Source organism: Artibeus jamaicensis, unplaced genomic scaffold (genome assembly GCF_021234435.1).
Source record: "Artibeus jamaicensis isolate MK-2021 breed Jamaican fruit bat unplaced genomic scaffold, CSHL_Jam_final contig_60, whole genome shotgun sequence".
NCBI classification, from domain to species: domain Eukaryota; kingdom Metazoa; phylum Chordata; class Mammalia; order Chiroptera; family Phyllostomidae; genus Artibeus; species Artibeus jamaicensis.
Genome location: NW_026521900.1, coordinates 849,107 through 861,786, shown reverse-complemented (window position 1 = coordinate 861,786; position 12,680 = coordinate 849,107). Strand labels below are relative to the sequence as shown.

Genomic DNA, 12,680 nt, shown 5'->3' with positions numbered 1-12,680 from the left:
GACTGATATTCATGCATTTCTTAGGGTCAACTGGATTTGTTTTCTGAGGATATGCAAGCAGGTTTAACACCTCTGGCCTGAAATGGAGGCATGGCAGCTTCATCTTTCCAAATTCACATTTAGGGCAATCTTGAAAATATTTCTTTCTTCTGGAATAAAGTCCAAGCAACATCAAATCATAGAAGATAAACTCTCTTGATTCTGTGTTTTACAGTAATACATTAATATTCCTTTGCTTAACACTTCCTCCAATATTATTTTAAAAGGGGAAAACAATTTGCTGGAAAGCTCTGCTCTCCAGGATTCAAGAATTTGGGAATCATCACTATAGCTGTTGAGGTCATATCTATTAACAACAGGAAAACAAGCTATGTGCTAATTTTAAGGCTTTATTTTTTGCCTGGAGCTCAAGCAATATTTTTTTCTGGTTATTTTGGATTCCACAAAAGCTGAGTCTCCAAACTGCCACACTTAAGAGATTCAATACCTTCCTCCAATCTCAGTCCCTGTAGGGTTTTGTTTTATCTATTCCCTTCTAAATAATCACAGGGCTACATGTTTCATTTAAGAAAATATTATAGATCTTAAAATTGTGTTGTTGTTGAATCACAGAGAAAAATAATTAGAAGTAAAAAATTTGCAGGGCACTGAACTATTTTCTCCCTTTTCCATGCAAGGAAATCAGAAAATAACAGTGAAAGAGGAGGCCCAACAACGCCTTCAGCTACTTCAGAAAAGCTACAACCCTGCCCTGGCCTGGTAGCTCAGTTGCAGTTGAAACATTGTCCTGATACCAAGGTTGTGTGTTTGATCCCCAATCAAGGCACATAGAAGAATCAACCAGTGAATGCACAAATACGCGGAACAACAAATCTGATGTCTTTTTCTCTCTCTCCCACCTCCTCTCTAAAATCAAAAAAATAAAAATGTTTTTAAAAGTTCCAATGTCTGGCCCTTATTATTACCCTAATAGAAGACAAATTAGGGTTTTCCCAAATTTGTTCTTACACACTTCAAGAAGTTTCTAAGTTGGAGTTGTGGTTAGATGTTGTAGACTGCTCTGCCTGGTTCTAGGAATTGTATCTGGACCCCTTGTGGCTAAGGGCAAGGGATGACCTTTGGAATATGAGCTGCAGGAGACAAAGCCTGTCTCTGGTAGCAAATGCTGCCTCAGTTTCCTCTCCCTGCCCCCAAAGCAAGTCAATGATGGGTAAGACCCCTCACAGTGGGGGGCAACCTAAGCCAGACTGGATCACTTGGGAGGCCTTCATGGAAGGACTCCGGGGTGGGGTGGGGCTGTGACAGGGAGCAGTGGACTCTCACCCCCCCCCCCACTATGTGACATAGCCCGAGTCCCCCTGTTTTCTGGGAGAAGTTCTTCCTGGTTCTAATCCCCTTAAGTCTGAATAACTGATGGGGAGGAGTGCAGCTCCTTGCCTTGCTAGAGCATGTCCTGGGAAAAAATCTGGCATCACAAAGACTTGCTGATAAACCTGTGAAATCTGCTTTGCTAAGAGTGCTTTCATTCATATATGTTAAGGGTTCGAGCAGGAAACCCTAAAACTCTGTTCCTGACAGACTCTGACTCATACTAAACCCTCAGATTTCCTTGAAATGTTATCTACTGTTTGATCCTTGCCGCCCTGTATTCCTGTGTATTACAACCCAATAAAAGCCACCGGAAGGGGGAGTTCAATGCCTTTTTCCCCTGAGAAACTGGCTGCTGCTCACGACCTTTTTCCCCTGGGAAAATGGCCACTTCTCCTCCCCAAGCAGATCACATCATGTCTCAGTCATGATTACTCTCATCTGTAGCAGCTGAGGGGACTTGTGAGGAAAGTTCCCCACCCCCCACAGTTAGAGTTCATTTTACTGCTAAGGTTAATGTTTTGCTGTTGAGATCACATTATGAGATGCTGCTTTTTTATTTTCACATTGATAGATTTTAATTTAAAAGTAGAAAAAAGACACAAACATCCTGCATGAATCTTCCTTTTTGTCCAGACCTTTCATTTTCAAATTTATGTAGCAACAGAAACTTTATTTCAAATTATTTTTCTTAGACTACAAGTGCTCAGAAGAATATCTCTTTGTGACTCTAGTCACAAAATGGCAGTGGCTGATAATGTTGCCCTATTCTTGCTGCCCTGGAATTGCACCTCCAATAAATGTTAGCAGAAAAACTTTTTATTCAGACAATTCTGGCTTTGAATTGTAGTGTGGGACTGTAAATAACCATTAAATCTGAATAATCAATGGGGAAAATTACAATTCTGTGACTTTTAAAATTTTGTCAAAACATTAAAAAGTCTGTTATTTTCAGTGTAAATATGTGGGGGAAATTAAAAGGATAGTAAAACATATATATAGAGAGAGTACACTGTACTTTAAAATATTAACAAGATTGAGAATTATAGTGTTTTATTTCTTTGTAAAAACTGTCAAGCAGATTCAATAGTGCATGCCATCTCCTTATTGTGTAACTTAAGATACCAAGTGAACATCCTTTCTATGCTTTGGCAAATTGTCATATTCCTAAGTACGAATCAACTTCCACCATTTATCCTTTGCATTTTCAATGTTGTGAAATATCACTGAGAATTATTCAATATTTGTCCTTTATTTATTTGTTTTATATTTTATTTACTTTTAGATGGAGAGGAAGGGAGGCAGAAAGAGAGGGAAAGAAATAAATGTGTGGTTGCCTCTCACACACCCAGGGGACCTGGGGACCTAGCCTGCAACCCAGGCATGTGCCCTGACTGGGAATCGAACTGGTGACCTTTTGGTTCGCTGTCTTGCACTCAGTCCACTGAGCCACACCAGAAAGGGCCCCATTGTAAGATTCTTACAAGCCATTCCTTCTGTCCTCTGAGTTATCAAGATGGGCTTTTTGTCTTCCTTAGGCTGGAGGCTTAAATACCACCTCCCATAAGATTCCTTCCCTGACTGTACTGCGAAGTCTCCACTTTGTCTTCATTTTGTTCATAATACTGATCACAACAGTTTTAAATATATATGTATGTTTCTGTTTATTGCTTACTTTTTTATCTTCTGATTGGATTATATGATCTATGATGTCAGGGTCCCTGATATCATGGGCTTGTTATATTCATTAATATTTATGCAGTGCTTATTGAAATGACTGGGATATAATAGGTATTCAATAAATATTTCTTAAGTAAATGGCTGAATAAATGTCTCTGGGGCATAAGTAAATCAATTTGCATAAGAAATTCAGCAGATTTCCAGGAATTAATTTATTGACTTGTGATGGATTTTCAATGTTGTGATCAAGATCTGATGATAAAAGAACCCCAAATGCTCCAAAACAGAATTAATATTGAGGCAAGAACAAGTATGGGTCTAGTGTTTTGCTGAAGCTGAAGTCCCCTAGGGCTCAATCACTCTAGTACAGTGCTTGCATTACTGAGAATAATGGTTAGCCATATGGGTGTGCAACAAGGAAGTTTTAACCTTGGATCCTAAGTGCACCATTCTGAGTCAAGTGCAAAAACCTAGAAAACTGATGAGAGGACATTATGGGACAAGTTTTTGCCTATGGCAGCATGAGGGCCAAACCCAAAGTACCTTGGTAGTGAACTATATACCGCTATTTGATTCTCTCTGTCCACTAACCCTTTTTGGACATAATAAGTCTCCAGGATTCTTGGGGACAAAAATGGTTAGAATGTCATACTGGCATGTGAGGGCTTCAGTGATTAACTAGAAAACTTAAAAAAAATTGCATCTTAACTTGTAAAGGGGGTCATACTGTTTACACAATTGAAAAATCATTACAGTAGTTACCGCCTTTCTCAATTCTATCTAAGAGGAAATATTTGCTTGGGAAAAAGAGCTGTGTTTTATAGATACCAAGAGCTAACCAGGAAAATTTATCAGTGGAAGGAAAGCAAACACAATGGTTCCAGTTTAAATTTCTATCCTGTTTACTATCTCCTCATAGCACCCCACCTTCGCTCCAAAATGAGACTGCCACACCTCTTTCCTAAACTCCTTAAGCTGTCACAGGGGAGGGGGGTTAGCAGGGACTAGATGAAAGAAGGTGAAGGGAATTAGCCAAAGAATATATATGCATGACCCACGGACACAGACAGTAGTCACTGTGGTGAGGGCCTGAGGGAAGAGTGGGGAGGTCAGGGGGAGTTGAGCAAAGGCAGGGAAAATGGGGCCATCTCTAATGGTGTAAACAATAAAAATAAAGTATAATAAATTATAGTAAAGTAGAAGAGCTGCACAGTTTCACAACACTGAAATGCCTCCACCACAGGCCCCTTTTTTCCTATTCCTTATCAAGTAGTTTTTACTTTCTAGTGATAAACCCACACTGGAAGTAGCCAATTAAAACCACTGGCATAAATGGCTATTAAATTCTCCTAGACACCCCATGCTGCAGTTGGAGGCAGCCTAGTTTGGTTCAGGAGCATCCAGACCAGGGCCAGAGTTACTATTTTATTGTTTCCATAAAATGCACGGTCTTCTTGTACTTAAATGTGTCTCCTTGGAAAATCAGACCTAAATCACATTATCATTCTTTAGCCAACACATAATAAGGAAGATATAGCATTGTAGAAAACAATGGGAACCACGTACAGATTTTTTGGCAAAACCGTCATTGTCATTACAACCTGATCAAATCATAATTTTGAAAAAGGCAAGACTAATTCCTTACATTAATTTTATCCTTTGAAAAAATAATTATAATGATTTCTCGACCCCAAGTCACTGAATGCTAAGAAGTTAAGTCAAGATAATAGTAGATCCTTGTGTTAGCTTTACCCAAATACCTTCCCAGCTAGAAAATGAAAGAGTATTCTCTATTGGAAGAATGAACCTTTTATTGCTAGAGTCTACATTTCCAACTCTGGTGAATTGTTTGGAGCTTAGGAGGAGACCTGGATATGTTCCCTTGTATAATTTTATTTTGTTGGAAGAATAAGTGCTTGATTAAAGTAAAATGTGATCAGTCAGAAACAGGCTTTGCCAGAGTAGGAAAAAATTCAGTGTTAAATGATATTTTAATCACTGTGGAGAATTTGAGATAAAGACTTTAGCTTCTGGAGGCATAAGAAAGGGCTAAAGGTTCCTAATGCTGAGGTTTTGGTGTTACTTTAATGTTGGAGATGGATGCAACAGTTAAGGCTTATTTTCTTTGTTGTTGTTGTTGCTGCTGCTGCTGCTGCTGTTACTGAGATACTTTGGCTCTACCTAAAGGGATATTGTGCAAGGGAACATTGGCCAACTTAATCAATCTGGAAGAATCAAAGTAATAAGAGCAGTATAATGGATAGAACAATGGTTTTGAATTCAAATTCTAGTCCTAGTTCCACTATGACCTTTGCATGCTAATTTCCCATTTTTGGCCTCAATTTCTCATCTGAAAAACATACTAAAAGTCAGTGGTCCTTTATGTCTTTGTCCTCTACAACATTTTTTTAAACTTTTTTATTGATTATGCCATTACATTTGTTCTATTCCCCCCTCCATTCCCCTCCACCCTGCATAATCCTCCCCCACCATTTCCCCCTTTAGTTCATGAACACGTGTTTCAAATTCTTTAGATTCTGTATTTCCCCTACTATTCTTACCCTCCCCCCTATCTATTTTCTATCTATTGTCTATGCTACTTATTTTCTGTGCCTTCTCCCCCCTTTTCCTCCTCCCACTCCCCTGTTGCTAACCCTCCATGTGATCTTCATTTCTATGGTTCCGCTCCTGATCTAGCTGTCCTCTTAGTTTGCTTTTGTTTTAGGTGTGGTTCTTAATAACTGTGAGTTTGCTGTCCTTTCACTGTTCATCTTTTTTTATCTTCTTTTTCTTAGGTAAGTCCCTTTAACATTTCATATAATAAGGGCTTGGTGATGATGAACTCCTTGAATTTGGTCTTATCTGAGAAGCACTTTATCTGTCCTTCCATTCTAAATGAAAGTTCTGCTGGATAGAGCAATCTTGGTTGTAGGTCTTTGGTTTTCATGACTTGGAATACCTCTTTCCAGCCCCTTCTTGCCTGGAAGGTCTCTTTTGAGAAATCAGCTGACAGTCTGATGGGAACTCCTTTGTAGGTGACTGTCCCCTTATCTCTTGCTGCTTCTAGGATTCTCTCCTTCATTTTAATCTTGGCTAATATAATGATGATGTGTCTTGGCGTGTTCCTTCTTGGGTCCAACTTCTTTGGGACTCTCTGAGCTTCCTGGATTTCCTGGAAGTCTATTTCCTCTGCCAGAATGGGGAAGTTCTCCTTTATTATTTGTTCAAATAAGGTTTCCACTCGTGACTCTTCCCCTTCTGGTACCCCTATAATTCGAATGTTGGAATGTTTAAAGATGTCCTGGAGGTTCCTAAGCTTCTCCTCATTTTTCTGAATTCTTATTTCTTCATTCTTTTCTGTTTGATCATTTTTTTTCTTCCTTCTGGTCCACTCCCTTGATTTGAGTCCCAATCTCCTTTCCATTACTATTGGTTTCCTTTGTATTACCATTCATTTCAATTAGTTTAGCTTCCATATGTTTCTCTAATTTGTGACTAAAATCAACCAGTTCTGTAAGGATCCTGATAACCAGTGTTTTGAACTGTGCATCTGAAAGACTGGCTATTTCTTCATCGCTTAGATCTATCGGTTCTGGGGCTCTGAGTTGTCTTAGAGCCATTTTTGGTCTATTCGTGCCGATAAGTAAGTGGAGGGAAGGCTTAGTTGTTTACCAGGACTGGGCGACCCAGGTCGCTGGTTTGTGACGCTGTGTGTGGGGGTGTGGTCAGAGAGGGAGCAATGGCGGTCCTCTCCGCTAGCCCAGTCCGTCCAGTCACACCACTCGCCCCGGGCCTGTTTATCCGATCAGAATTGTGCGAGCCAGCTGCCCCGCGCAGGCTTCCCTCCTCACTGGTTTATCCGCGTGCAGACTCGTGACCAACCACAGACAGCCCGCTGCACCTCTTCCCTGTGTGCTTCCGTAGCTAGCCGGGGATCAGCGCCTTCGGCTGCTCGCGCACCGCACACCACCGGTTCGGGGATTTTTTCTTGCCAACCTGCTCCACTGCTGGCTTCGCTCCTCTTACCGGTTTAGCTGAGCATTTAGTTGTCTTTGGACTCCGTATTGTCGATTTTCTGTGTGGCTTGGTTGTGTTTATTGTTGTTAAAAATAGTTGTTCTTAGATTTGGTTGTGCACAGAGGCAAGGTGGTTCCACCTATATCTTCATCTTGGCGGAAGTCTCCTTCTACAACATTTATAAGCACAAGATTTCCTATGGGCTATACTGGAGTCATCAAATTCTCAGTGGCCTAACTTTAATTCTATCCCTTTCTTTCTCTCTTTCTCAAAAGGCGTATTACAATGCATACAATGGACAGTGACTTTGTTTTCACAAAACTCTTCAATCTGACCCTACTGACTTGATCCTACTGAATCAGATCTTACTGAATCTGATTTTAGAAAAGCAAAAAAAAATTTTTCTAGACTTATTTTATGATTAACAACAATAACAATAATTCATTAATAAAAATGTACTTGAAAACTTTCTCACTGTTGCCACATACTCACATGTGGTATAAATTACTACTGATAGCTGGGTGACTATGGTTTTTGTAATATCTTAGACTGTCAGTATTCTAAAACTGTGAAATTTCCCCTCATTTAAGAATTGAAGAGTGAGATAATGTTTTACTTTGTGCTTACCTACTACGAAAGGGTTGGATACCTAAAACTGATGAAAATCTGTAGCTGTCTCTACTTTTATCTTAGTTAAATTACTAAATTACTGAAAATAACAAACTGGAAATAAAACCCAAATTCTACTGTTGACCAAGGGGAACATTTAAACATCATTTCATTCCTGCTCTCATGCCCTGTATAGTTTTCTGAAGTCAAGAAATATATTTTCTTAAAGGCATTCATTTTTAGTTATGAAAGAAAATGTGATAATGAAAGAGGTTTTTTTCTCCTCTATGCAAAAACATGATGGACTGTAATCACTTTGTTTGTATCCACATGTGTAGCTGAGCATGAGTGTGGGATGAAAAGAACATATGAGTTATGTAAGCCCTCAGAGAGGTATGGAATGAAATACCCGAAAACCAGTCACCTTTGGCTCCAATCCATAACCTCTACAGAATTGGGTGGCTTAGCTCAATGTTCTCTGAAGAAATTTCTATTTGTGAGATAAAATTGAACTGCACTTACAAAGTGGTCTTCCCTGATTAAAAAAAAAGAGATTTTTAGTGGTTTCTTTAAAAGATATAAGTGGTTTCCCTAATAGGCAACAAATTATAGGAAACTGTGTATTATCCAAACACAGCCAGGCTCTAGAGCCTCATTTGTGAGATGAAGACTAGGGATTTGGCGTTTTTGGTGGTCTTGGCGTCTGATCTTATTGATTTTGTAAAAAAATAATAATAATAATTAACTAAAAATGATTGATCCAGGAGCCAGCATGGATGGCTTTAGCTTCACTTAAGCTGTTATTTTGTCATGTCTATGGTGACATGGCTTCTCACTTCAAAACTGTGAAGTCCCTGTTTTGTGGCATTGTGAAACCTTAACTACATGTTTCTGTAACTCTCTAGTAGTAAACTTATGTGGTAGGTTTTGTAATAAGGGCCTTCCATTTTTCCCAGAAGAGATGTGGGGCTGTCAAATATTTGTTGAAGACTGAAAATCAAAGTAAAAGTACAATACAGGCCGAGAAGACAGGGAGCTTTTCTCTGTTGTTAAGGGGTCATCAAAGACTATAGGTCTTATTGGAGATTAGCAATTATGAATTTATCCAGCTGGCAGCTAGTGTGCCTAACTAAAAAAAGTAGAAAAGAAAAATACCCATGGTACATGAGAATAACACCATTTCAATATTATCCCATTTTTCAGTAGATACTCATGCTCTTAACTTCCTAATAACATGGGTGATTTGATGCTTTCACATTTTCAAATGGCATACTTTTGCCTCAGCCCTCATTCACTATGACAGATGGCTAGCCAGAATTTTCAGAATTGTAGTCTAGTGTAGCTGGATGTAGACAATAGAATATTAGTAAATATCAAAATGCCCAAATATTTTGAAGAGGTTTTGCAAAAATTTATAATAATTATTTTTAAAAATCAGTAATCACTGTACTTTGCAAAGAATATATGTTTAAGTTCCAAGCTTTGGTATTATTTATTTAGTTGATTGTCTTCAGCTCAGTGATGACTCTGTTAAAAACTATGGAATAAAATTTCATCAAATTTTTATCTGATGTAACTCAGTGAGATGGAATAATAAAATAATGAACATTTGTCTGTCACTTTATAGTTTTCTCACACATTATATCACTGATTATCAGTAGCTGTGACTTCATGTGTCTGGAATGAAATGTCTTATTTACCACTGTATCTCCATCACCTTGCCTAGGGTGTGGCACAAAGTACATGATCAATATGTATTTAGTAAATGAATGATTGAACTACTCTGTGGTGGAAGCAGAACAGGTATTACTTATTTCTCCATTTTGTAGGTGAATCAACATCACAGAAAAGTTAAGTTACTTGCTCAAAATCATAGCCAGCAAGTGGTGGTGCCAGGCCTTGAACATGGTTCTTGAGACTCCAAAACCTGAGCTTCCCTCCAGGTTTTTGTATATATGGTCTGATTCTGAAAGTAATTGGTAAACCCCATAATCTCTCTGGATTTCATTTAATTTATCTGTATAAAAAGAGAAGGCATTATTCTGTTGCTCTGAGATCCCGCTTAAGTGTACTACTATGGACTTAATTTACAATATCTTTTATAATGAAATCCTGTCTTCTGCGAGTTTTATATTAACCAAAGAAGTGATATAGTCCAGAGAGCTCAGAGCTGTGAGATGGCCCAGAGAAGGGAGGCCAAGGGCCACTGTCACAGGGTCACTTCCTAACAGTGGGAAGAAACTTCAGACTAGAAGCATCCTCCTTTACAAAGTCAGTGAAGTTGTTTTGAGGTTGGTTTAGGTTGTAAAGAGGCCCTGAAAAATTATATCTGACTTTTAACATGCTCTAATTGCTCTAGAAGTTTTCTAGCAACGAAGTCCACATTTATGACCTTGCTTACACAGCTAGCTCACCACCTTCCCCACAGACATAGTATGCACCAGTTTCTACCACATGCTCCATGGCTCTAAGCTGGATGTAGTTTTTTTTTCTGACCATAGTTTTTATTTATTTAATTATTTTTTAAGTACAGTTTTCTGTCTATTTCTCCCATCCCAGCCCACCCCACCCATGCTCCCCACCTCCCTCCCTTTTCCACCCCCCTTAGTTATTGTCCCTGTGCCCTTTATACTTGTTCCTCTAAATTCCTCCCCCCTTTCCCCTTAAATTTCCTCCTCTCTCCCCTCTGGTCACTGGATGTAGCTTTTATAATGAATTCAGTGGAGACAGCCTCCTCTACACATGCTACCAAGAATTTCAGGGATAGATATCAAATTTTGATTTAATTTAATTTATTTTTATTTTTTTAATTTTATTTATTTTTAGAGGGGGGAAGAAGAAAGAAAGGGAGAGAAACATCAATGCATGAAAGATACATTAATCAGTTGCCTCTCACACACCACCAACTGAGGACCTAACCTGCAAACCAGGCATGTGCCCTGACTGGGAATCAAACTGGCAACCTTTCAGTCCCCAGGCTGGTGCTCAATCCACTGAGCCACACAAGCCAGGGCTTGCATTTTATTATTAAAAATAATTCTTCACATCACACATAAGGCTCTAAGTAATTAATTCCTATACCCTGGACTGATTTATTGTTTTCAAGAAAAACCATTAAACACAAAGCTAAAGGTCCTGTGTAAATTAGTTCCGCTAATTTTCTTCAGCCAGTTGCTCATTCGAAATACACACAAACAGAAGATGTCAAGAACTATACCTGCTGTACCTGCTGTGGTTAGTCACCCCAATCCCCAGAACACAGTGAAATCTGATTACAGAGGACTGAGCAATGAAAGCTCAGCTGGAATTAGAGACAGCTGTCTCTAAGGGTCAAACCTGGCATTACACTCTACAGAAAGAGGACTTTTGAGGCTGCATTACTCTACAGAACAGATAAATTTCATTTATCACCATGGTTCCTAAATCACACTGAAATCTCTGGCCATCATCACTTACCGAAAATTTCGAACCACAAAACTGTGACCATTTCTAAGAGCTGCATTGTTCAACAGGATCCTCAAATTAAACAGCATCTTCTTTTGCTAGTGAAAAGGATGATTCTATGCTCTTGAAAATGCCTCACCAAAGTGGTCAGTGGGGTTCACCTAAAAGCTAAGAATGCTTTTGATTGCAGTGAGAGAGCAAAGGTAATATTAACCTTCAACTACCTTATCAAATTCCCGTGTTTAGAGATACTGCAGGGCAGGGTTCAGGGGTATTTGAACTTTAAGCCAAGCTTCAGCACTGTATATTTTTTAGAAGGAATCCTGAGTCTTTTGGTGCACAGACTCCTCATTTTTCATAATATGCTTATGCTGCCACATACTTGTACAAAATCAATTGACAAGTACTTATTGAGCATATAATATATGCAAGGAAATGCAGTGCTAGCTGCTGTGAAGGCACATAGAAATAACTCATTCAGAAAATGTAAACTGGCAATGCCAAACCCCAGATGTAGATGTGACAGCCCTGAGTATTTCCAGTGATATCACCTTCCTATCTCTAATTCCCAGTCTTGACACAAAAAACAAGTAGAAAGAAGTGCCCTGGAAGCTTTTAGTTTTAGCTTTTAAATTTATTATTATTGTTTATTATTATTATTATTATTATTATTATTGTTATTAGGCAAGAAGCTGGAGTGAGAATAGAGGTATAATAAAAAGGTGTCAGTCCTAGAGCTCCCATTGTGTTTTGCACATAGTAGATCTTCAATAAATCAATAGCTGCCTATTAATTCTAGCAGGAACTCAGAATCAGAAGTGGGGAGGGTGGTTCCATATGCTTCTATAGCAGCTTCTCCAGAGCACTAAGGGGCCATCCAAAGTTTCATGTTCATTCATTTACCCACAGTTATAGATCAGATATTTTAAAAATCTATTTTGTGTCAGGTATTGGGTTAGGCTAGAATTTCAGAGGAGGAAGATGAGCTTACCTTTACAGAGTTTATAGTTCAATAAGGGTGATAAGATTTGTAACTAAATATCCCTAACACAATCCCATAAATGTCCAAATGAAGTGCTACCATATCATAGGAAACAGGGAATACCCTAAGCTGGGAAGAGCAGGAGACAGGGAAAGAGGGAAAGTGGTGGGGGCTGCCTCTGTTGGTCAATTTGTTTGACTTTAGAAAACCCAGGTAAGCACCTGCTAGATGTTTATATAACACAAGAGAAGTATTATTTTAAAACCCACTATGGCCACTTCAGGGTCAGGGATGGTTGTGATGTCATCACTCATATCAGCAGGGAAATAAATCCTGGCACTATTCCCTTCTACTTATGGCGAATTATGTGGAATAAAGAATGAGAAAGACCAAAATTTCCAAATCTCTGCCAAATCTTCTGTTTTAGAAATAATATTCCAGGCAGAGGCAAGTGTTTACAAAGCTGTGAAGGTAACAAGGGACAGAGTGAATGCTTCAAGTGGGAGAACAGGTCGATACTTTCTTTGAAACAATTATAAAGCATCTTGGAAGAGGCAAAATGGGCCAGTTGTTGGATAGA

General features: G+C 38.9%; 1 protein-coding gene across 1 annotated transcript in view; it reads right to left on the bottom strand.

The window, feature by feature from the left end:
• Window positions 1-11,313, bottom strand: part of OTC (ornithine transcarbamylase) — a 78,978-nt gene extending 67,665 nt beyond the window's left edge. Inside the window, exon 1 of the mRNA XM_037165127.2 lies at window positions 11,131-11,313. Coding sequence (XP_037021022.2) covers window positions 11,131-11,207 — 77 coding nt within the window. The 5' untranslated portion in view covers window positions 11,208-11,313. The remainder of the gene's footprint in view (window positions 1-11,130) is intronic.
• Between the last annotated feature and the right edge of the window lie 1,367 nt (window positions 11,314-12,680).